Consider the following 24,612-nt stretch of genomic DNA (forward strand, 5'->3'; position numbering starts at 1 on the left):
CTATTTCGATCATTGTTATCAATAATGCGCAGTCAGCATTGTGAAATGAATTTAGGGGCGAGATAAAACGAAGTTTGTAAAGTGAGCAATATAAAGATGCCGATTATCTGTCACACATATCATATCTGATACGCTATCAGAATACCCGTTATAGGCGTATTCACTGTATGGCCAAGTTGTGAAACCCTCAGTTCAGGTGAAGCTCTCGCTTCGGAAGCGTTACCCCGTCCGTAACAACCTGATACATCGTGATGTTTAACACCGCCAGTATCGTGACACTGTTGGTTCTGACGGTGTGGAGCAACGAATGTTTATGCGACATATGCAAAGTGTGCGAGTGTGTCAACACAGGTGAGATCACACGAGATCTTCTTAGGCGTGCTAATGCTGCGCTGGAACACTGGCTTTACATCTAGTAGAATGTTCATTTCGCAACTGTTGGAAGTTTTCTAAGCTGAGATTGGATTATTCCTTTAGATCTAGACGAATAATCCAATCTTAGCACAGCGATTTTCCAACAGTAAAATAAACGTGTTCTATTGAATATAGTCATTGTCTTTTTCCTTTCGATGCTCGACATTATGTTATTTATTTCAATCTGAATGAAGAAACTTGCAATCCAGTTCAGCTAAGAGGAACCTAACGATCTTCTCTGATGAGTACAAGAGAGATAACGAATAGAGATAAGTAAAGGATGAGGAAGAAACAAGTTCGAAATCGATACTACGTATTAATCTTCCACATTGAAGTTCTACATCGCAAAGTTTTCATCAGGCTGTTACATTGTGATTCTCTCTCGGAAATACACACACGCGCACTTAAAATATCTCCCACGCATTATCTTATCGACAGACTCGGGGCTGGTCGCACGTTGCCGCGGGAAATTCGTCGATGAAAGTTTCAATTACGAGTTCATCACTATGAACGAGCGTCAACCCCTGTACAAACTCGTCCTGACCGAGAACTTGGGCGCGGTGTTATCGACCAGCCAGATTCGGAAGAAGATGAAGTACTTGAAGCAGCTGGACCTGTCCGGGAACCAGCTGGAAAACGTGCACGCAGTCATCTTTCAGGATCTGCACAACCTCGAAGACCTGAGCTACTCTGACAATCGCCTGTCGAGTTTCGACATCTCCATCCTGAACACGAATTCCGCCCTCCTGCGGCTCAACCTCAGTCACAACGAGATCAACAGACTGGAGAGAAGCTCGTACTGCACGCTTCCGAGTCTGAAGGTGCTTGACCTATCCCACAACAACCTGACCGACTTCCGCGACTTCTTGGATGCTGTGCCGCGACTTGAGCACCTGGACCTTTCATCCAACAGCCTCAGTAACCTGGAAGCCTCTTTGGCGTATATGGAGTTCCTGAAGAGTCTCCGCATCAGCGACAATTTTCTTCTCTCCTTGAACTTCGTGCACCTGCCCTTGAGGCTGAAGGAACTACACGCGAAAGGCAACCTCATCAGCGTCCTGGAAGCGCCCAAGAAAATCTTAATCCATGTTTTAAATCTCGAGAACAATCGGATCATCGACCTGACGGGGGAAGAGTTCACGTTGTTGGAGGAACTGAGGCATCTGAATGTCAGGGGGAACTCCCTGTCGGGTTTCCCGCCGGTGACGCTAAAGCACATTAAGTCGTTGGACCTTTCGTTCAACAATCTCACAACTATTCCTGAATCCATCTCCACGACGTACTTCCCAGCGCTGAAAGTACTCAAAGTCAGTGGAAATCGCCTGGAGGATTTGATACTGCAGTCGGAACTGAAACTGGAAGCGTTCGAGGCGAGTCACATGGACACGATCGAGGAGATACGTGAAGACACGTTCGGGAGATTGTCGCCGAGGGAGAACGGATGTATCAATGTGACTATTTCCAACTGCAGCAAGCTGCGTGCCATCGCGGAGGATGCGTTCCGATACATGAATGTGTGTTCTGTACGTATTTCATCGTCAACAGCCGGAGTTTGCGTACGGAGATAGAAGGCTGTTGCGTCAATAGAATCAGTCAACACTGAGTCATAATTGGATTAAGTCTTCTTGATTCAATAACAATATCATATTATAAACGTGCACGAATTATTGAACTTGATAGCAAAAAGAAAGTTATACATTACATTTTCTATTCAATTATATCTTTATTTAGACTTTTTTTTAAATATTTTAGTTCAATAATATTTTCGAGCTATTAGAACGATATATATTGGTTGCATTAATATTGCTATGAATCAAGATTTACTTCAATTGTGGTGCTGTCGATCGATTCTATTGATACAATAGCATTTTTTTCGTGCGTCCATTTTGCTTGAAGTCTTGAACAATACTTGTGTGTCTTATCGATACACGCGCGAATGACGCAATGTACCTTGTTTTCCAGCTAGATTTGAGCAACAATCGTTTCGCTCACTTTCCATCGAGGTTGATAAGTGATAGTAGAAATAAGAATCCGAATTACCTCGTCAATTTGCAAGGTAACCCGCTCGTTTGCAACTGCTCGTTGCAGTGGATGCTGGATGAATTGGTTCCTTATCTCTACAAGACGCAGCCCCGTCTGCTGGAGGAACTGAGGTAAATGTAAATCGATATTAATACAATTTCCTCATTCTCGTAATATTTTTATTTACGGATAACGAATAAAATAAACGACCCATCTTCTTGATTTAACGTGCAAATGAATTTTAGGTGCGCCGGACCGCCTGTTTTCGCTAAATTAAGGCTAGCCCATTGGTACCGGTGGCAAAATAAGGAATTTTGCAGCGCTCTTTCCGAAAGAATGATCATCAATGTTGCGGGAGTGTCCAGTCGGCAAAAGACAACATTCAACTCGAGCAGCGGGATGCTCATCGCCTTGGGCGTTACAGCCACGATATTCGCAATTCTAATGATGATCGGCATTATGCTGACTCGAAAAGTAGTACTGAAGAAAAGACGAGTAAATAGGAGATTTTAGGAGGAATATTAATATTTAAATATATTTCAATGCAATGTATGCGTCATAATTGTAAAATCGTGCTAATTTGTAATTATATACTTTACTAGTTTATAACAATTGTTTAAATTTCCTTCATGAAGAAAGAAACCACCATTTTCTTGCGGTTTCCGTCAAGCAATAACATGCACGTCGTACATGTATAAAACATAAATACGAATGGACATATTGATGTAATTAAAAATAAAGTTATTTCAATTTTGCTTTCTTTTCACTGTTGTTAAGAAATACTTTTATATATTTTGATAAGATACATTTATTGAAAAAAAAACACACGTTGACCAGGAGTGGATTTCATTCTTTTTATAATTTTACACTTATATAAAGAATACACACTTATACACAGGATATATTTTAACTGTATGACACGAATTAATGATTTATTCATTATAGGAGATATTCATAGAAGATGGTAAGAATTAAAATATTAAAATATTATGTGCATATTTTAGTTAACTCTTTGGCTAAATTCATCTAGCATACTTTCGTGCTAAAAGTATCGTTTTATCTCCCTTCAGCAATGTAATGAAAAATAAAAAATATAGAAATATAGAAATAAATAAATAAATATATATTCTTTCTTTCTCATTATACATGCTGAAGAGAGATAGAACGATTTCAGCACGAAAACGTACAAGATGAATTTAGCCAAAGAGTTGACCAAAACGCGCGCGTAATATTTTAATATTTTAATTTTTTTCATATATATATTTATATTAATCATATATATATATATATATATATATATATAAATATGAAAAAGCCCCGATTTGGCCACTCTACATCTCAGGCAAACATCTCCATACACAGAAGACATTTCATTCAGGATCTGCGAAGCTGTGAAACCATGCTGGAAACAACATAACATTATATGGTGAAAATGGACCTTCTGGTTCTCCATCTGCCCTGATTTCTGCCGAAATGGTTGCATTTAGGAAGGCCTGCGCGGTTCTTTTGACAGACTTACAGATCAAGGAAGGTTTGTTGGCAAACACAAAATCGTCTGGAGCGCCCCCAACTTTTACTGATTACCATAGCAACGTAGAGCGCGCGAAATTTGAAACGAATTTTCCAACTATATATACATACATATATATATATATAGAACGACGCTTTTAGCATAAGAGCGTGCGAGACTAACTTAGTTTCGTCAGAGTGAACATTGTATCACAGCAAACTCGCCTAAGAGAGAGAAAGAGAGTAGGAGACAGATAATCGTTACGTCTATCTTCTTCTAATAACCGGTAACGCCTGGAGCGCACGCGGCAGGTGTTTTTATGTGCATCTTCCCCTCTTATGTTACTAAGGCCGATTTGTAACATCCTTAATTCGGAGTTTAAAATACAACGGTATTTTGCTGAGAAGAAAAATGAAGATATAGATATGGAGAGAAGTCTGAGAAAAGAAAGGAGATGATAAAGATAGAGATAACTACAGAACTGGAAAGAAGCGGAAAGATATCAGAAAGGACATTAAAAGATTTTCACAGAGGAAAAATAGAAAAGATATTTATTACCTCTGTTTCTCCACAATTCAACACAGTAAATCTTACATTTGACAGCTAATTTGTTAATTTAATTAACAAACTCGGTTCCGATATTTTAAAAAAAGATTCGGAGGAAATCAAATCATTTCTTTGATTATCACTGAATGCTTTTATTTTTAATTCCTCCCTCTTGAAATTATGTCCCTTTCTGAAGTCAAATCAATCCATCGTTAGATATCGTCTATGTGCCAATGACTAGACGCCACCCTCGGGAGCGGATTATCCCTGAGCTCGTGCAAAAAAGCACAGATGTTCTGGTAGTATCCGGGCTGGCACCACGTTTCGTTGTGCGTGCCACCAGCAATGGGAAGCAATCGCTTGTGACTACTTCGGCAAGATTTGTAAAGATCTTCCATCATGCGCGGCGGCACTAAGGTGTCCGCCAGACCGGAAACGAAGAGTGTCGGCACGATAACCGAGCGCACTTTGAGGATAGACAAATACTGCGAGATGAAAAGAGAAAATATGTTGGCGTTATATCTTTTATACACGGAGGGAGAGGGGGAGAGGCAAGTATGTGTTTTGAAAATTTTATGTTTATTATTTAGAAAGAAAGAGAGAGAAAGAAAAAGAGAGAGAGAGAGAGAGAGAGAGAGAGAGAGAGAGAGAGAGAGAGACAGAGAGAGAGAGAGAGAGAGTTGTATGTGGAAATCTTTTTTTTGACACAAGAAATTTGGGGGAAGGAGAAAATACAATTGTATGCGAATGCTATAGAATTTCGTTGCTTCCCACCTTATTTTTGTATATAAAGAGTGGCAGATATTGTAGGATTTTGGATCCGACGAAGAGTGCGGCCATGTCTGGTATACTGGTGAATGTGTTCTCTAGGATAAGGCACCAAATTCGCCGCGAGTTCTCTTCTTTTGTGGCTAAATCGATCGCCACCGCACCACCTATTAGAATTGTAAAACGGAAAACAATGTAAAAGTGTGCTTACATTTTATTTTAAATATATAAAATTCCGGATCAATAATGGTTTCGCTACATATTTCATTTATCCGAGATAATATCGTGTAACATATATATATATATATATATATATATATATATATATATATATTACATTAGGGCAATTCATTTTAATCTTAACAAACAAATATTTCGAAAAATATGGAAAATGCGGAAAAATATTTCAGATTAAAGTTGTAGGGTTTGGAGGGAGACAAAAGATGACCTTAATTTCGTTATATAGTCAATAATTGCAATTGTTATTTAATACAATGTATATAGTTAATAATTCATGGTCATTTGAAGGTCAACTTCATTGTATGTGTATATATACAAGTTTTTATTTAATATAATCGAAATTTTAACTTAAGTTTGTAAAACTTGATTTTAATTACCTAAAGATCTACCAAACACTATGATTTCATTGGTATTTATGTCCGTTCTAGTGAACAGATAGTCGATGCCGGCTCGAGCATCCATATAAAAGCCCTCTTCCGACGGGGAGCCCTGCGACAAGCCATATCCCCGATATTCTAACGTTAGAATGTTGCATTGTAAATTGTGATATAAACCTGCTATATTCTGTAGCCTGTAAGAAGGAAACAAGCAGACGAATGAAATACTCACTCATTACTACACTTAACATTCTGAATTCTGTTTCTGCGACTATCGCTCTTTTTTAGCATGAAAAAGTTCTCCAATTGAAACACAGTGCGTTTTAGAAATTTTGACAGGATAAATGACATCGGATGTAGCGCTGACCACAAAAACAACATTGAAAATAATAGCGTACCGATGACCCATATTGCCAGCATTGCCGTGAAAGAACAAGATAGTGGGCACCTTCTTCATCTTGTCCTCCGGTTGGGAAATGAAGAACATGTGCAGCATTGTTCCATCACCAGACTTGATATACATGCTCTGATGGGGTAGATTGAAGATGGAAGGAGAAGGGACATATACTCTGGAATGCGCCGGCTGTTCTGGATGGTAGAGAAGCTGATCCTCTTTATGGTACAATATCCCTGCAATAAAAATAGGTGACTTAAAGTTAAAAATGTCAACTTGAAAGATTTAATTAAAATATTGACAAGATCATTTCATTTTAGGAAGAAACAATATAATAAACTATAAATGAAGAAATAATATATACATACATACATACATACACATAGATAGATAATCTTTTTCCTGGATAATTACATGTTAAAATTACATACTTCACTACCATTGTATTAAATAACAATTGTAAATTTAAACCTGAATCTCTAAGCAGACAGAAGGATCTGATACAAACCAGTTGTGGCAAAACACAGCAGGAGGAAGGCCAAGACTCCGCCATATAGCCAGTAGAGGAGGAAGCAGACTAGCAAGTAGACACTGGAGAAGGCCCAGCACTTGAGAGCGATGCTGCGTAGCAAACGCATAGGTCTGCTGCGAGCTAGTCGTACTCTGAAGGACATCTCACAGCTGCAGTTAAATATACGATCCGAAGATCTGGGTTACCTGGATAATACAGTTTTCTGAGAATGCACGACTCGTCTCAGCCCGAAGTCAACCATGATGATCCATCAAATGCTGCGACAATAAACATGGACAATTAAGTTAAAACAACTGATCTTTTTTCCTTTGCTCTTTTGCAGACCTCTTCAATCAATTAGACTTGACAAATACAATTGCATCTGATTAATTATGACAACTCCTTTTCGCCTTAGTTTTATTAATTGCAACGAGTCAACTACTTAATAGCAGCCGTAATCTTTAACAGCAATGTAAAACTACGATTTTAATTTTTTGTTTACTGTTATTCCATTCAACAATCAGTCGAAATTCGTGGTTTCTTTGAATCGTTGCTCATTTCCGTCCGCTATTTTGCACTCGTTGATTTTATCGTATTCCAAGTTGGGCCCCTGTTTATAATCTACCTTATATGTCAATTTTGATTGTTTAATCTGGTCGTATGAGGGTTGAGAGTAAATTCTAACCTACAATGCGCAGACGACAATCGAATTGCGCTAACGTGGCTACGATAGGTCGATAAGTTCCCGTCATACGAAGATATGAAATAATACCGAGCGAGACGAGACGGATTATAAGATAAGGATTATTCTGCGTTTTGTTAAATGTTAATCGCTACCTACGAAGAACAATATCGACACTCGCAGTTAGGACATCAAGCATGTTTTAAAACTTGGAAGGAAGCTCTCTGAGCGCGTATAAGTCGTCGCAGGTCGAGCGGAAATACAAAGCCGTTTCTCAGCAAGATCAGATCAAAAAAGAAATTTATTTATTTATCTCTAACAGAAAAATATCATGTATAAATATTTCTGATTTCTCCAATAACTAGATTAACTTGAGCTTGTGTTAACTTATAAATTTATTTATTATTTAACTTATAATATATTTATTTAATTTATGAATAGTTTTAGCTATACTGATCGTTTTTAATTATTAAATATTATATTACATATACGTATTTTTCCTCTTGTTTTTACAAAATAATTATACAATAATAAATATTTTTGATAACCAGATAATATATTATTCTCTTTATTATTCCACTGAAAATGTATTCATATTTAATATAACGACATTTTCAAACTAAGAATTGTATTAATTCGAAGATATCGTTCTTTTTATCCATTTTTTTCCTCTCAATTAAAAAAAATTATTCTCGAATGACAAAAATTATGGTATTTTTAATGAAACTGTACAGAATTATATTGTTACTCTTTTCTTCTAAAAAAAACTATCGTTTTCCTAAAAATATTTTCGTGCCATTTCCGAGCTAACCGAGTGAGATTCAACGAAACCCGCATATATTATATCGTCACGTTTGACAATGGATTTATGAAGCGTTACGGTGCTCGGATGTCATCGACTCACTGCGTGAATCCTTTGATGTTACGATGCGATAGAACACTATTTAAATACGTCCCGCATCTCTGCCATTCGTCGGTCATTTTGTGACAATGAGAATCTCCACAGTCGGCTATCGTCTATTATGCAGTCACATGTTCCATTTGCGCGACTGCTTATCCAATCATCAGTGCAGAATGCCGCAACATTTGTCGTTACTTCGAGTTAAAAAAAAAGAAATGTGCGATTTTACGCATGCATATTTAATTAACGACTATATTGTCAATCGTTCGCGAGTGACTCGAAAATGACGCGAAAGAGAAGAAGCATATCGAACGTATTGCCGAACGCGAGTCAAATTGAAATTACAAAGTGAGTACAGTGGACAACAATCGATTAACGAGAAATGTTAACTTTTATTAATTCATTTTTATTAATTAACATTAACTTTTGTTATTAACTTTTGTTATTTGTCCCGTTGTTAACAAATGTACGCGTGTCTTAACTCGCGTAAATAAATTTTATGGTTATTAACGTTACAATTTGCGACACACATTTTCCTCCTTCTAGGATAAGTTCGTTCCATTGTCGTTATTGTTATTTGTTATATGAAACATTATCGACGACGACAAACAATATATTAACTATTGTTGATTTTTGTTAGTTTTTTGTTTGATTTCCGGCCGATTGCGCAAAGCAGCAATCGCAGTAATTCTGTTATTATCGAGCGAAATTTCCTCGAATAACACACGCAAAAAATTGGACGAATGATTTGGAATTTGAAACGGAACGATTGTTTGTTTTCTCGGGACATTGTTATTTGTTTTCATTTATTGATCGTATTGCGATATTCTATGAGAAGTACTTATAAACTTTCAGAGATATTGCTCACTGAACTACTTGGTCTTGTGACGACATTGAGTCCTGATGGGATTAAAAAGGTATGAGAAAGCAATTTAGATCACAATGATACTATAAATTATTGTCGACTAATTGCGTTATTATTTATTTAATGAAATTTACAATCCCGTATGTGCATCTATGTATATCGTCTAATTTCCTTCGTTGAAAAAAATGATCTTACAGATGACTGGAATTGGGGTAACGTTTCTAATCTTCGGCGCCAGCCTGATATTCGCCGTCGTGAATGATGCCAGCGGGTATTTGACAAGTTGTTCACTCAGTGCACTCGATTACCATTTACCGTCAGAAATAGTACCCCGACATTACAATATCCTGTTGATACAGAAGAAAGACGGGAAGACTTTCAGCGGGTATAGCGATGTACTCATCGAAGTAATCCGCAAAATTGAGAGGATTATTTTTCATACTAAAGACTTGCTCATAAGCTTACAATCAGTAAGGCTTCGGAAGCATGAAAGAAGCCATGACAGCGAACACACGATCGTAAATTGGAAGGATCATAGCTATTGTAACCTGCCGCAGGTGCACATTTTTAATTTTCACGAGAAACTGTCCCCTGGGAATTACACGTTAAGCCTAAACTTCGACGCTAAAGTACACAGCTCCCAAGGTTTTGTCGTGACCAGAAACCTAAATGTATCAGCCGATAACACGTAAGTAACAGATGAAATATGAAAAACAAACTGTTATTTCTGCGCTGTTTACCGTACATATACTGAGAGATTTGCGTGAAGTAAAGAATATCTAATTTCCATCAAATTAATAAGCCTCGCAATTATGTGCGAACTACTATACTATTCCTTATATGTTATTAATTATTATAACATATAACTATATATTTCATGCAATAAAAATGAAATAAACGAATATTAACACGTCTGTTCAAGGTCAGGTTGTTCTAACAAAGTAAAAAGGTTTTTCTCGCGTGTTAAAAGCATTGAACCAAATATTTTCGACGAGTTGCTAAGCGTGTTAAATAAGAAGTTTGCATACTTATAGAAAAATGTTGACTGTAGAATTTATGGGAAAATTCTAACTAAAAAAATAATATTGCGAACGTTACCCGAATCTCATGTATAGCGAGAACAACGTGAGATTAGAGAATAATAACGGTTCACGACAGAGGTAGAGGTTGCGTCTTTGTTGAAATGTTATTCAAATGCGAATAGGTTAGCGTACATAACACTTTTCGAACGGATTAGTGCTCGACGTTTGTTTCCATGCTGGGACGAGCCGAAGTTCAAGGCAACTTTCAATATTTCCGTCGTACATTCATCCACAACCGATGTCTTATCAAACATGCCGCATACGAATGAAACGTTTAATTTAAAAGATACTTCAAGAATTTCGACACAACAGCAAAAACAGACGACTTTCCAAACCACACCAGTGATGTCCACCTACTTGGTGACGATCGTAATTGTCGACACCGCTCTATATCACGTGTCAGGGAAGAACATAATACAGTGGCTCACAAAACTCGAGAAAGAACACATGCCTGACATCCAAGAGATCGTTAAAAAAACAAATAAATTTTTACGTTCTAACATAAATAAATTGTGGATTAATGACAAATTTTATATTTTGACGTATCGAAACTTGATAAGCAATGCCGTAGGAGCCTGGGGATTCGCAGTTTTCAGGTAATGCGCGTTACTAGAATATTAAAAAAAACAAGGAGGCATAAGAAAAGATTCAGCAGTCCGGAATTCTGTGTACTTGTCATAAGCATATGCAATATCGTTTAACACAGAAATCAATTTTAACGGGCAGAATTTTCGATCAAAATTTTTAACATTCCGCAATGTCAACAGTCTCGAATTATCTTAGTGTCTGCGATTAACGCTTGAAAGAACTCTCAACATTGTCATATCTGGAAACATGAATTTCAGAGAAAGTGATCTCATTTATGATTCGGATTCGCATTTTTCCGGACGCCTAATTGATGTGCAGAAAACGGTAGCAAAACAAATAACTCGACAAAACATCGAGAGTTTCGTGAGCCCACTGGAGTGGTCTCACCAATGGTTCAGTAATGCATTTGCAACGTATTTCAGTTACCAGATTGTTGATGAGGTAATTGTTTTTTTATATTATTCGAATTAGTGACATGTGACTTTATTTAGGCAACGAAAAAAGATGTTTGCGGACGTTGTCATGCCGATCCGTTAGACTTAATGAATCCGTCCATTATATGCTAATAAATTACAAGATAAAAATGATCTTTCAATTGTTGCAATAATTTCGGGGAGTTTAAACCACTGAGTAGAAATTAAACTGTTCAATATATTATATAAATATTTAATATTATTATACTATACTACAAAATTTTGTACTGATATCTGATTTTTGTTTTCAGCATCGACGAAATACGTATCACTAAGTTTAGCATATTTCCAGGTCTCTTTATTTTTTACAATTTTTGCTTTTAGATACGAGAAGATAATATCACGTCGCAACTTTTTATAGTGCAGGTTCTACAGCCTGCACTGCATAACGACATTGAGCTGAATGTACCACCTGTTATACACGATAATGATCCGTTTTATTCTTCTCTTATTTACAAGAAAGGTAAAAACGCGGCAACATCACAATTTAATCATAAATATGCTCATTGGTAAAGGATAAGTTGGGATTAAATTCATATCGATTAAATAATACCGAACAATCGTTTAAATTAAATACAAGCAACATAAGGCACGTCATATCCCGACAGCTGCTCAATATATGTTGGAAATTTACTTTATAGTACATTAATTTTTAAAATTTAATTATGTCAGTTCAATGTGTATGGGGAAAGAACATATTTAATAATTTTATAACTAACGTTTATTTACTATATCGGCAATGGCAATGAAATAATAATAAAAAAATATAATGCGTTATAATTGATTTAAAATTTACATTACATTTATTTTATTTTTTTCACTTCTTATGGTACGCATTATATCACAGCCTCTGCTATAATAAATATGTTCGGATATGTCACTACACGGAGAGTGTTGCGGAAAGCGCTTAAAGAGTACATAAAGAACTAGTAAGTAATGCATCATAATACGACATAATACTACAAATTTTTTGCAATTTACGTTTATTAATTGTGGTGTAATAACGCGATCTATTACGTAATCACAATTCAACATCCAATTTGAAGATTTAAATTATATTATAAATTCCTTAAATTTTCGGGTAAATAAATATATATGGATAAATTATTTACAATGGATAACCGAAGTAATTCATTACGCTTATCCAAGCTGCCATGCTGCTCGATATTTGTATAGTTAATGTGAAAAATATTTCACTCGCACAGTGCTTATGGTTCCGCCACACCAACTGATTTTTTGAAGGCACTGCAAAACAAAATGCAAAAATTCAACGTAGAATGCAACTGCAACATAACGAGTATAATGCACACCTGGTTCGGGCAAAGAAGTCACCCAACATTGCTTATTCAACGAAGTTATAATGATATTACCATTAAACCTTATAAAAGAAGACAATCCCAAAACAGCTGGCCAGTACCAGTAACATACACGACAGAAAAGTTAAATTTCGCGCGAAATTTATCCACGATGTGGCTGAACACTTCGGCGCACAATAGTGTTCTGAAAATTAATGCGGACCAACGAAACGGTTTGATTATATTTAACGTACAACAATTCGGTGAGTACCGACTATTCGTTTTCTGTTTCGTTACTAGAAAGGCTCATTAGAAAACAATCCAAAATAAAAACTCCTTTGTTTCTACGACAGGCTACTATCGCACTTATTACGACTTTGACAACTTGAAAAAAATCATAGGATATTTAAACTATGATGACTTCACGAAGATACATGTTCTGAATCGTGCTCAGATCATCGATGATGTATATCACTTTGTAATAAATGGTGAATATAATTATGTGGACTTTTACGAGCTGATCGAATATTTAAGGGATGAGACGAGTTTTATAGTGTGGCACAGTATGATGAACATTCTGCACTATATGTCGCCATTCCTCAACTTCCCAGAAAGTGCAAAATTCAAGGTATAACTTAGTAACAAATTCAAGGATAAACTCGATACCACGAAGTTCAGACGACTTTTAGGTGCAAAATGTCCGAAGTAATACGCGCACGATGTACAAAATTAATATTAATAAACGATTCTTCCAGGAACTAATTCTGGGCGTTATGGGTGAGGCTCTGTCGAAGATCGGATACAATGAAAGTCCCGACGACAAGGAGATGCTGAAAGCTACACGATTGTTACTTCTGAATTGGGCCTGCAAACATGGTCATGATGAATGCAGAAAAAAAGCCCAAAACAAACTGAAAGCAAACATCAATGGCAAAAGCAATGAGTAATTATCCGAGCATTTAACTATTTTAACATTCCGTAAAGCCATTAAATCGTTATTAGACTTCTGAGGTGGAATATTTATTGTAATTCTTTTTTGTCACTTTATGCTTAGCATTTTGCCGGGCTGGGAGCACTGGACGTATTGCGCTGGTCTGATGACCGCGGACAAGTTCATTGTGCATAAAACTTGGGATCGTGTCTTACAAGCAAAAAACCAACATTTGTTGCAATACAGTGACTGTATCGATAACGATAGCCTGCTCAAGGAGTTAGTGTCAATGATCATCACGAGATCGAGTGGTAAATGGACTGAAGTGTCGACTGATCGGTTAAAGACATTATATCGCAGCGTAGTGAAGAAGCACGCCAGAAAACAACAAATCCTAGATTACATCCTCCACGCTTTTTTCGAAATAATGCCAAAGTAAAGAGCTGTCTTTTCTTTTCTATAATGTTCGCAATCCATACAAGGTAAGGTAATAACTGTTACCACTTTAAATATCTTGGAAATATGAGAGAGTGGGAGGAAAATGTCTATAATAAAAATTGAGTTGATTTCAGTGGTCATCACTTCACTCACCATTTATAAATATAAACTTTTTTCATTTTCGTCTAGTCATTAGTAAAGTATTTTTATCTTCCGAAGATATACGTGAAGTGGTAATATTTATTGCCTCACCTTGTATATTCCTGTCGTGTCTATTTAAGTCTTACCTGTTCCATTAATGTTACAGTCACATGACAACACTGGAGAAAATACTTGACATTATTATGAGTTTATATTCCACTTGTCAACTTAACCAGGTAAACTTCACTCATTCCACTCTTATTTATGCGAATATTCTAAATCATTTTTAATTAGTCCTACATGCGTCGTGCGAATTGTCTTGCGAATTGTCTTGCTTGTTATATAAGAGATTAGGCCACGACAAAGTTTTCTGATGGTAAGCCAAAGTAATATTACTTATTGATGCGTTAAACAATCTGCTTTAGATATCGGAATACATAAATGGATCAATAAGTTGGTACATGCAGAGATCTAAGGCTGAACATTGGACTACTTTTCGACTGAATCAAATAAATAAGCAGAAATATATATTTGCACGTCGTTTCCACAACAATCGTATTATAAATGAATGTTGATCAATAAACAAATGAATTTTGTTTAAATTCAACAATTGTACGTGTGTCCTAAATCGACAATGTGTCATAAATAAATATTAATGATAATTTTGCAATTTGTGTTATATTTCTTCCTCTTTGGATAAGTTTGTTCCATTATCATTATCATAATAAAACTTAACATTTAGTTAAATAATTTGTTAAATATTTATGATATATGATAATCGTTTACAACAACAACAACAACAGCAGCAGCAGCAGAAATTATTATTATTATTATTATTATTATTATTATTATTATTATTAGCGATTATCATATATCATACGTTCGCTATTTCAAATATCATCGATGCTGATTTGCGCACAATAATAATTATTTAACAAACTATTTAACTAAATGTTAAATTTTACTTGTCTTAAGATATCTCGAGAAATCTTGATCGAAAAAAAGTAAAGAATACAGTAATTCCTCTATTGTCGGACGAAACTTACGATAAAACCGCGAAAGACGGGACAAATATTTAAAATTTAAAACGTCCGTTCGTTTCGCCCGAATGCCGATACGTGTCGTCGTGTCTGTTAATATAACGTTATTCTTTGCGAGATATTTATAAGCCTAGAAACTCTGCTTACCGATCAGTTTGGTTTTGTGACGACACCGAGTCCTGATTGCTAATTTAAAAAGGTAGGAAAAAGCAGACTCGATTTAATGATAAATCGTTGTCAATTAATTTGTTTACTATTTAATTAAATTCGCGAACATACGCGGAGAAAAATAATTTACTGGTACAGCAAATTTTACGACGTCGCAGAAAAATCTGTCAATTACTATGCGGATGATAAGACGATTTGTTAAGAATTCTAACTGTCATTCCCTGGATATATTTTGTTGAATCTAAACATTATTTTGCGGTAAGAACAAATCACTAAATGTAGAATTAAAGCTCTAAATGAAAGCACTATTTTGCCCTAACAACAAATCAACATGTTATAAGGAGAAATCCAATCACAACATTTTTCAATTCTACACAACAAAGTTGTTTCTACTTTAATTATAAACAATTCTATAATTTAAATATAGCAAATAATTTTATTGCTGTCATAACGAATATGCAACGATGTGGTTTTGCTAAAACAGTAAAATTCTATTTCTTCGTATATACGTGTGCGTGTACGTTTTTTGTCTCACCTTCCCTGTCAAAAAGAAAAAAAACGTTCTCACAGATGTCAGGAACAAGAAGTAGCCTGGCGTTCTTCGGGCTTTTGTTCAGCATTATTCTGATACTCGCCACTGCAGAGCTGAATGAAACCGACGATTATCCGCAAACTTGTATATTCGATAAATTCGATTATCGTTTGCCTTTACAAGTAGCACCACGACATTACAATATCGTGCTAACACAAAAGAAGGACGTCTTCGTCGGGTACAGCAGTATACTCCTCGAAGTAATTCGTGCAACTGCGTACATAATTTTTCACGCTCACGACTTGAACATACACTTCGAATTATTGAGGCTTCTAAAGCACGAAGGAAATCATAACAGTCGATATACGTTCGTAAATCGGACAAGTTATAAGTATTGCAATCATACGCAGGTGCTTGCTCTCAGATTTCGCGAAAAACTTTCTCCTGGGAATTACACGCTGAACATCGACTTTGAAGCCGTTTCACATAGCACTCGGGGTTTCGTCAGAACCCAAAGCTTAGAAAAGCCCTCAAAGTAAGTAAGAGATAAAACACAAAGAAACTTTCATTTTCTGCACTGATTACCGAGCGCAATACATCGACAGATTTGCATGAGGTTCATAATTTCTAATCTCCATCGAACTGATCAGTCTAGCGATTATGTGCGAGCTACATTTTCTATAGTTGTTAATTATTATTATATGTACAATTATATATTTTTCACGCGATGCAATGGACGTAAACAAACGTTAAAGCGTCGAGTAAAGATCGAGTTGTTTCGAGAACAAAATAAACAAATATCACGCGTGCAAAAAACGCCGAGCAAAACATTTCCAGCGTGGTGTTAACCCTTTCGGTACATTTGAGAGACTCGTCATCTGCTTACTTGGGCATAAAATGTATTACTTTTACATATTAATCCATATAGCGACAAATTAAATCCGTCCCATGGGCATAAAAATCTTAAAATAATTCAGTACTCAAAGGGTTAAGCATGTTTAAATCGGAATCTTGCACATCTATCGAAAAACCGATGACCGTCAAATTGAGTGAAAAATTCTAACTGAAAAAATGCCTCTAACACTGCCCGATTTCATCTGTCGTGAGAATAGCATCGGTTTATTGATTATTAATGTTGATGATTATTAATGTCTCACAAATACGTAGAGGTTCTATTGCGGTTAAAATGATGTTGACATGCTACTAGGTCAGAGTATATAACGGTTTTCGAACCGATCGGTGCTCGAAGTTTATTCCCATGCTGGGACCAGCCAATATTCAAGACAACCTTCAACATCTCCGTCGTACACTCATCCAAAGCCCAGGTCTTCTCGAACATGCCGCATAGGGATGAAACGTGCAGTTCCTCCGGGAAGGAGGTTGAAAAAGTTCCAACACGGACAAAAAGGACGGACTTCTACATTACTCCCGTCATGCCCACCTACCTCGTGACGATCGCGATTGTTAAAACCACTACAAATTGCACGACAAGGAATAACATTGAATTTCACCACGCGAAGAACGTGCAGAACCACGTGAAAGTAGTCTTGAAGATCGCTAACAGAGCTAATGGCTTTTTAAATACTTATACGAAACACAAGTGGGGAAATTCGATAATGCGTATTCTCTCGTATCAGAACTTGACAAGCAATCTCGTGGGAGGTGGGCGATTCGCAGTTTTTAGGTAATGTGTTTTATTAGAATGCTATGAGAATGAGCAGGCACGAGAAGAGATTCTATCAACATTCTCCGGAACATGCGCATTTGCCACGTTTCAATCATATATATATATATATATATATACAAAAGTATAATCATTTCATGTAGAAATTAGCTTGAATGGACAGAATTTTCGCATTCCGAATTGTCAATAGTTTCAAATTATTTTAATGCCCAAAATGAAAACGCGAGAAGAGTTTCAATGTGATTGTCTCATTAAAAATCATGGTTTTCAGAGAAAGTGATCTCATTTACAAACGAAATTTGCATTTTCCCGGATTCAAACTTGCAATGTGGAAGAAAATAGCTAACCAAATGGCACAACAATGCATCGAGAGTTTCGTCAGCCCGATGACGTGGTCTCAACTCTGGTTTAGCCGTGCATTTGCAACGTATCTAGGTTATAAAATCGCTGGAAAGGTGATTTTCCTTTTCACTTATTTCGTTAGCATTGGTAACATGCGGCTGCAATTAGATTAAAAGAGTCGCTTGCGGACGTCTTTGGATCTGTCAGGCTTGATGAACCTAATCAAACTTAATGAAGCTATTATTAATATGTCCTTGAAACAAGAAAAAACAATGATGATTAAATTGTCGCAATCCTTTCTTGGAGTTTAAAACATTCAGTAGAATGTTAAAGCATTCCATATTGAACGTAGATACCATGCATTTATTGATATATTATAAAAATTTGTGTCGGTACATCATTTTTGTTTGTAGTAAAAACGAAATATGTATAGCTAAGTTTAATATATTTTCTCGTCTTTTAATCGTTCACAACTTTTTATTTTAGGAATACGGCGAAGATGTCATGACGCAACTTTTTGTAGTACAGGTTCTACAGCCTGCACTCCATAATGATATTGAAGTGAATGTACCGGCTATTATACACGATTATGATCCGTTTTATTCATCTCTCATTTATAAGAAAGGTAAAAACGTGTACATGTCACAATGCAATCATAAGTATATTCGTTGCATAAAGATAAGATGAGGGTAAAGTTATACAGGTTAAATATAATTGGGACAATCCTTCCCAAAGATGTAGTTGAAGTTTGGAGCGATTTTTGAGCAAAAAGTAAAAATTTTGTTTTCAAATTTAACCTTAGTAAAATACAAAAATATGCACAAAACAATAAAATTGTACAAAATGTGTTAATATTACTATAAGTAAACAAGAAAAAACGGAGAAGATTTCGTGCGCGCGAAGATTCATATAAATTAAAATTTCTGCCGAGAGCCATGGTGGCACGTGCAAACAAATGATAGTAATTTTACACTCTGTGGAAAGTTACACATTAGAAAAACAAATTTGTTGAAAACAAGTTCCCGAAAGCCCAAACTTATTTTTCTAAATATATTTATATCAGAATTATATAATTATATAATTCAATAGAAACATATTTAACAATTTTAGAACCAATACTTATCCACTATATCAATAGGGCTTATGAAATAAACATTAAAACGCATATTGTGGTTACATTTACTTTAAACATTTTCATCATTTAAATGAAATTAATTTTATTTCTTTCATTTCTTATGACTCGCATTATATCATAGCATCTGCTATGATAAAGATGTTGGAATGCATTGTCACAGAAGACATAATGCGACGAGCACTTGTGCAATACATAAAGAAATAGTAAGTAATATGTCGCAATACAATATAATATGACTTATGTGCAATATAGTAAAGTTTATCAATTGAGATGTAATAATGCGATCTACTTCGTTATAACAATTCTACTTCATATTCAAAGGTATTATAAATTCCTGGAATTTTTTGGTATATAAATATCTAGGGAATAAATGAATTATTTGACAAAATGGATTGCCGAAGTAATAAGTATCTCGTTACCTTAAAATCTCATGTTGTTTTTCATTATCATGTTGTTCAATATTTACATGTTCGACATTATAAAATATATTTATAATGTATATTTTACTTAATAATTTATAAATATATTTTACTTGCATAGCGCATACGGTTCCGCCACACCAATCGATTTCTTGAACATCCTGGAGGAAGTAATGCTTAAGTTACCTTCTGGACATATAAGACCTTACTGGGAAATAACGAAGATAATGCATGTGTGGTACTCGCAAAGACGCTACCCAATAATGGCTGTTGTAGAGCCTGTTGGTGGCAAGAGGATAAATGTTGAAACACTTGATGTAAGATATTCCCAAATTGAACCAAATAAATGGCCGACACCAGTAATATTCGAGAAAAAACCGAATATCCGTTTCGTGCAACATTTACAAATGTCGTTCAAGAATTTGTCACGGAATCTTAACGATTCTTTCGATATTCATGGGGGAGGACCAGATCATCTAGTTATATTTAATGTGAAACAATTCGGTATGTATCGACACTTCATTCGGTTTTATCACTGGACACGGTCATTACAAAACAATTCAAGGAACTGATTCTTGTTTCTACGATAGGCTACTATCGTGTCTACTACGAGTATAACAATTGGGTGAAAATCTCGAGACACCTGAATAACAAGGATCACACGAAGATACACGTCCTGAATCGTGCTCAAATCGTCGACGATGCGTATCATTTTCTAATGGAGAGCAAATTTAGTTACATAGTCTTCTATGGTTTAATCAATTACTTACAAGATGAGACGAATTTCATAGTATGGCACAGTGTGATGAACATCCTGCATTATGTGTCACCCTTCTTCAACTTTGCAGAAAGTATACAATTTAAGGTAAATATTATTCTCTTCTTCTCAATGTAGTAACTACTTTGTGTAACTTCTCTGTGTAACTTCTCTTTTCTATATGGAGTAACGAAGACAAAAATGTCTCGATACTGTGACGTAGAATTCGAAGTATTAAGTTTGTGTACCCATAACTTTCAGGCACACAAACTTTTCGAAGTAACACATGCGTAATGTACGAAACATACAGAAAATTTAATATTACTTAACGATTCTTCCAGAAGCTCATGTTGAAACTCACGAATTCGGTTTTGATGAAGATAGGATATTATGAGAATCCTGAAGACGATGAAATGTTGAGAGCATTGAGATTATTACTCCTGAATTGGGCCTGCAGACATGGACATGTTAATTGCAGAGAAAAAGCATACGAAAAACTGAAGATACACATCCATGGTCCCAAAAATGAAGGGTAATTATCCAAATAAACGGGAATCCCATATTCAACCATTACAATATTTGGTAGAACTACTTGAATGTGGCTGGTACTGTGGCCAAATATTTATTGCAATTCTTTTTTATTTGTTTCTACGTAGCACGTCGCCGTTGTGGAACGACTGGATGTATTGCGCGGGTCTGATGCACGTACACAATTACACTTTATCTGAACTTCTGTCTGCTTTACGCACACAGAACAAAGATATTTTTCAATATATGATTTGTGTCGAAGACGTTGACTTGCTCCGGAAAGAAGTAGAAATGTTCCTACTCAAAGCTGAAGCGACACAGAACGAAAGCGTTCGGTTAAAAAAATTCTTCCGCGACTTTGTGAAGATGCATGCTAGAAAGCCTAAAATACTCGAATTTATCTTGAGCAATTTCAACAATATACTGCCAGGGTAAGGAGCCTTCTTTTTTTCTTCTCTACCACGTTCGCAATCTTACAGTGTGGAGCAATATAATTATTACCATCTTGATTATCTTCAAAATATGACAGTAGGAGAAAAACCTATCTCTGACGGAAAATTAATAGCAATGGTCATCATTTCGAACACCTTGTGTAAATGTTAATTTTTCTTATTTTCATTTAGTCATTAATCAATTATTTTTATTATTCTTGAATATATGTGAAGTAGCGATAATAAATGCTTCATCCTGTATATGTTTGTCGTGACACATTACGGCTAATCTGTTCCATGAATGTTACAGACACATGACCGCCGTGGAGAAAATAACTCACATTTATATGAGCGTGTACTCCAAGTGTCAACTTGACGAGGTAAATTTCACGATCTTACACATCCCACTCTTATTCATGCGCACCTTTTAAATTAATTTCAATTAAGTGCATATGCGCCGCGCGTACTATTTTGCAACTATTATGTAAAACCCCGCTATAAAGTTTCCTGAGGGCAAGCCGAAGTAATATTAATTGGTGTATTATAATCTGCTTTAGATATCACAATACATACGTGAAATACCCAGTTTGAGGGACCAACCTATAGATTGGATTGCCTACCGAGGAAATCAAATAGATAAGCAAAAGGAGTGGTTCAATAGTCGTTTCCACACTGAAAATTTTGCAGAAGAATGCTGATCAATCAGCAAATGACGGTTAAATAAATTTAAGAATTATACACGTGTCCTAAATCGTACAAATAAATTTTATTGTTAACTTTGCATGTTAATTTGGCGTTTTTTTTACTTCATAGCTCCTACCTTCTTGGGTAAGTTCGTTGCATTATCATCATTGTTATTATTATTGTCGCTATTATTATTATTATCATCAATTAACATATGTCGTGTATTTCAAACATCATCGACGTTGAGGTGCACAGGACGATAATTAATTAACAAAACGTTAAGTATTGTTGACTTATGGTCGATCGATCTCGCACAAAGAATAGTTAATTCCATTATTATCAAACGAAGCAAGCAATAACCAAAGCATTAAACAAGCATAAACCGTAAAGGACGGGGTAACTAATTATTTTTTTAACGGAACAATTGTTTGTTGAACAATTGTTTTCGTCGGGATGATAATATATGTCATCCGTGTCTATCGCTATTCTTTGCGAGTTATTTCTAAACCTTCAGATTCTGCTCACTGTTCAAACTGATGTTGCGACGACATCGAGTGATACCGTTCTTGGGTTGAAATAGTAGGAGAAATCAATTTCGAATACATTAAAATTCTGAATTGTTTTCGATTAATTAGTTCATCATTTAATTAAGTTCACGGATATAGAAGGAGAAAAATAATTTGCTGGCATAGCTAATTTTATGCTGTGGCAACAAAATTTGTCAATTATTATATACGTGAATAGCAAAATGATTTGTTAAGAATATTAATTGCCATTCATAAATTTGGCTACATTTAAAAATGATTTCGCTTTAAGAACAGATTAGTAAATTAGTAGGAAAACATTATTTTATTTTTATAGCAAATTAACATGTTCTAAGGGGAAATTCACACGGAAAATTTTTTCTATTCTAGCAACGAAACTGTTTTTCTGCTTTAATTATGAACAATTCTCTAATTTTGCTATGGCAAGTAAATTTTATCGCTGATGCAACGAATATGCAAAAGTAACGACGATTGTTTCGTTAAAGCAGCAAAATTATTTTTTTCCGTGTACATGTGTGCGTATATGTACACATTTCTCCCTTGTCAAAAAGAAAAACCTTTTTGCATATTCAGGAACGAGAAATGGCCTGGCGTTTTACGGATTTTTCTTCAGCACCGGCCTGATACTTGTCGCCGCAGAGGGAAATATTACTCGCGAGATATTATTCGGCAACTTGCTCACTACTCGGTATATTCTATTATCACTTGCCGTTGCAAATTCATAAGCCAATTGTTGGGTATATTTGTAGAATAAATATTTTGTACCTTAACCCTTGCCCTAAACGTTTTTTTTAATCATATATAAATAACCGTCCGTTCTTATGATTACGTCTGACTAAAAATTTTGCTTTCCTGTTTTCAAAGAATTCTTTTCGATGGTGTGGCCATCATTATAATTTGTAAAAAGCTCGAGCTTTCGCGATATCGCATTCCGTTTGTGAAGAATTTGCAAGAAATATAGAAAGTACCATGATCCGTTCGTACTTATCCCAATTTAATGGACTAATTTTTTAGAAATGAGACATTTGCTAAAAACCGAGTATTCATCACTATGAAATGCTTTGCAGAATATGGAAAAACGAAAAAGAATAAATATTCGGCCGCAGTTCCAGTTACAATCAATTCTGCGAAACGTTGTAATAATTGAATATGGGATTCCCGATTACTTAGATAATTACAATTCGTTTTCAGGATCATGCATGTGTGCCATCAGATTGTTGTGGACATTTTCTCTGCATTCATCGTGACCATGTTTGCAGGCCCAATTCAGGAGTAATAATCTCATAGCTTTCAACATTTCATCGTTTTTATGATGTTGCTAAAATCCGGTCCTCGACAAAGTCAAAAGTATTGATTTGAGAGAATTCTTTCGCGAACTTGTGAAGAGGCACGCTAGAAAGCCTAAAGTCCTCGATTTTATCATGGACAATTTCGATAATTTACTGCCGAGGTGAAGCGCTGTCCTTTCCTTTCTTTTCTACAATGTTCGCTACCGTATACGGAGTGTGACTTATATAATAATTACCATCTTGAATATCTTCGAAATACGAGAGTGGTAGAAAAAATTTATCTTTAAGGGAAATCGCGTTGATATCACTTACTCCGAAACACTTAAGGTAAATATAAACTTTTTTCATCTTTTCATTTAGTCGTTAAAACATTATTTTCGTCATTCTTAAATACATGTGAAATGGTAATATTTATTGCCGCATCCTGTAGATGTTTGTCGTGACACTTTGCGGCTAATCTGCTCTATGAATGTTAAAATCACATGACCACCATGGAGAAAATAATTCACATTTTTATGAGCGTGTAATCCAAGTGCCAACTTGACAAGGTAAATTTCACAATCTTGTTCTACTAATTATGCATATATTCTAAATAATTTTCAATTAGATGCACATGTACTGTGTATACTACCTTGCATCTAATATGTAAATGATTACGTGACGTAGTTTTCAGAGAGTAAGCTAAAATAAAATGTTAATTATTGATGTATTAAATTTTGTTTCAGATATTGCAGTACGAAGTAGAAATACCCAGCTTGAAAGTGGAACTTTCAGTCAAATATTGGATTACCTTTCGATTCAGTCAAATATTCGATTACCTTTCGGCTCAATTACAAAAGCAGAAGTAGTTCTTCGTTAAACATTTCCACGATAGCAGGAA

General features: G+C 35.5%; 4 protein-coding genes across 6 annotated transcripts; 3 read left to right on the forward strand and 1 right to left on the reverse strand.

Moving 5' to 3' along the window:
- The first annotated feature begins 229 nt into the window (after window positions 1–229).
- On the forward strand, window positions 230–3,003 carry LOC106750580 (leucine-rich repeats and immunoglobulin-like domains protein 1). The gene is made up of 4 exons (XM_014631021.1): window positions 230–351; window positions 853–1,937; window positions 2,377–2,567; window positions 2,682–3,003. Exons 1-4 carry the CDS (start codon window positions 252–254, stop codon window positions 2,947–2,949), a joined length of 1,644 nt encoding a protein of 547 aa, XP_014486507.1. The 5' UTR covers window positions 230–251; the 3' UTR covers window positions 2,950–3,003.
- Window positions 3,004–4,533: 1,530 nt separating this feature from the next.
- On the reverse strand, window positions 4,534–7,647 carry LOC106750576 (alpha/beta hydrolase domain-containing protein 13). 3 transcript variants are annotated; one of them, XM_014631018.1, is made up of 6 exons: window positions 7,624–7,647; window positions 6,780–7,060; window positions 6,276–6,507; window positions 5,878–6,071; window positions 5,267–5,427; window positions 4,534–4,977 (listed from the first exon to the last, which is right to left on the reverse strand). In XM_014631018.1, the coding sequence occupies exons 2-6, from the start codon at window positions 6,943–6,945 to the stop codon at window positions 4,705–4,707; spliced, it is 1,026 nt and encodes a 341-aa protein (XP_014486504.1). In that variant the 5' UTR covers window positions 6,946–7,060; window positions 7,624–7,647; the 3' UTR covers window positions 4,534–4,704. The 3 variants fall into 3 exon arrangements, with proteins under 3 accessions (XP_014486504.1, XP_014486502.1, XP_014486503.1); XM_014631016.1 differs by lacking the exon at window positions 7,624–7,647 and adding an exon at window positions 7,408–7,516; XM_014631017.1 differs by lacking the exon at window positions 7,624–7,647 and adding an exon at window positions 7,285–7,401.
- An 885-nt stretch (window positions 7,648–8,532) lies between these two features.
- On the forward strand, window positions 8,533–14,753 carry LOC106750573 (aminopeptidase N-like). The gene is made up of 13 exons (XM_014631013.1): window positions 8,533–8,713; window positions 9,221–9,282; window positions 9,428–9,918; window positions 10,435–10,908; window positions 11,158–11,341; window positions 11,698–11,836; window positions 12,221–12,302; window positions 12,579–12,931; window positions 13,022–13,296; window positions 13,424–13,611; window positions 13,723–14,034; window positions 14,345–14,414; window positions 14,604–14,753. The coding sequence occupies exons 3-13, from the start codon at window positions 9,428–9,430 to the stop codon at window positions 14,751–14,753; spliced, it is 2,718 nt and encodes a 905-aa protein (XP_014486499.1). The 5' UTR covers window positions 8,533–8,713; window positions 9,221–9,282.
- A 1,203-nt stretch (window positions 14,754–15,956) lies between these two features.
- LOC106750574 (aminopeptidase N-like) lies at window positions 15,957–21,645 on the forward strand. Its single transcript, XM_014631014.1, has 11 exons — window positions 15,957–16,178; window positions 16,329–16,453; window positions 17,126–17,602; window positions 17,874–18,057; window positions 18,431–18,569; window positions 19,201–19,282; window positions 19,620–20,002; window positions 20,089–20,363; window positions 20,597–20,787; window positions 20,912–21,214; window positions 21,525–21,645. Exons 1-11 carry the CDS (start codon window positions 15,957–15,959, stop codon window positions 21,643–21,645), a joined length of 2,502 nt encoding a protein of 833 aa, XP_014486500.1.
- Window positions 21,646–24,612: the final 2,967 nt, after the last annotated feature.

The sequence above is a fragment of the Dinoponera quadriceps genome, unplaced genomic scaffold, assembly GCF_001313825.1.
Source record: "Dinoponera quadriceps isolate SergipeBrazil2010 unplaced genomic scaffold, ASM131382v1 scaffold5499, whole genome shotgun sequence".
NCBI lineage: Eukaryota > Metazoa > Arthropoda > Insecta > Hymenoptera > Formicidae > Dinoponera > Dinoponera quadriceps.

What these genes read in the sequence shown, in the direction of transcription:
- LOC106750580 (XM_014631021.1), top strand. Translation starts at nt 252, where the DNA reads ATGTTTAACACCGCCAGTATCGTGACACTGTTGGTTCTGACGGTGTGG. An exon ending in GATACATGAATGTGTGTTCT is followed by an intron (nt 1,938 to 2,376) that starts GTACGTATTTCA and finishes CTTGTTTTCCAG; the next exon opens with CTAGATTTGAGCAACAATCG. An exon ending in CGTCTGCTGGAGGAACTGAG is followed by an intron (nt 2,568 to 2,681) that starts GTAAATGTAAAT and finishes AATGAATTTTAG; the next exon opens with GTGCGCCGGACCGCCTGTTT.
- LOC106750576 (XM_014631018.1), bottom strand. Translation starts at nt 6,945, where the DNA reads ATGTCCTTCAGAGTACGACTAGCTCGCAGCAGACCTATGCGTTTGCTA. An exon ending in GCTGGCAATATGGGTCATCG is followed by an intron (nt 6,072 to 6,275) that starts GTACGCTATTAT and finishes TCCTTCTTACAG; the next exon opens with GCTACAGAATATAGCAGGTT. An exon ending in AGTGTTTGGTAGATCTTTAG is followed by an intron (nt 5,428 to 5,877) that starts GTAATTAAAATC and finishes CAATTCTAATAG; the next exon opens with GTGGTGCGGTGGCGATCGAT.
- LOC106750573 (XM_014631013.1), top strand. Translation starts at nt 9,428, where the DNA reads ATGACTGGAATTGGGGTAACGTTTCTAATCTTCGGCGCCAGCCTGATA. An exon ending in TTCTCTTATTTACAAGAAAG is followed by an intron (nt 11,837 to 12,220) that starts GTAAAAACGCGG and finishes ATTATATCACAG; the next exon opens with CCTCTGCTATAATAAATATG. An exon ending in TTTTTCGAAATAATGCCAAA is followed by an intron (nt 14,035 to 14,344) that starts GTAAAGAGCTGT and finishes TTAATGTTACAG; the next exon opens with TCACATGACAACACTGGAGA.
- LOC106750574 (XM_014631014.1), top strand. Translation starts at nt 15,957, where the DNA reads ATGTCAGGAACAAGAAGTAGCCTGGCGTTCTTCGGGCTTTTGTTCAGC. An exon ending in AGCTTAGAAAAGCCCTCAAA is followed by an intron (nt 16,454 to 17,125) that starts GTAAGTAAGAGA and finishes ACATGCTACTAG; the next exon opens with GTCAGAGTATATAACGGTTT. An exon ending in ATTTAATGTGAAACAATTCG is followed by an intron (nt 20,003 to 20,088) that starts GTATGTATCGAC and finishes TTTCTACGATAG; the next exon opens with GCTACTATCGTGTCTACTAC.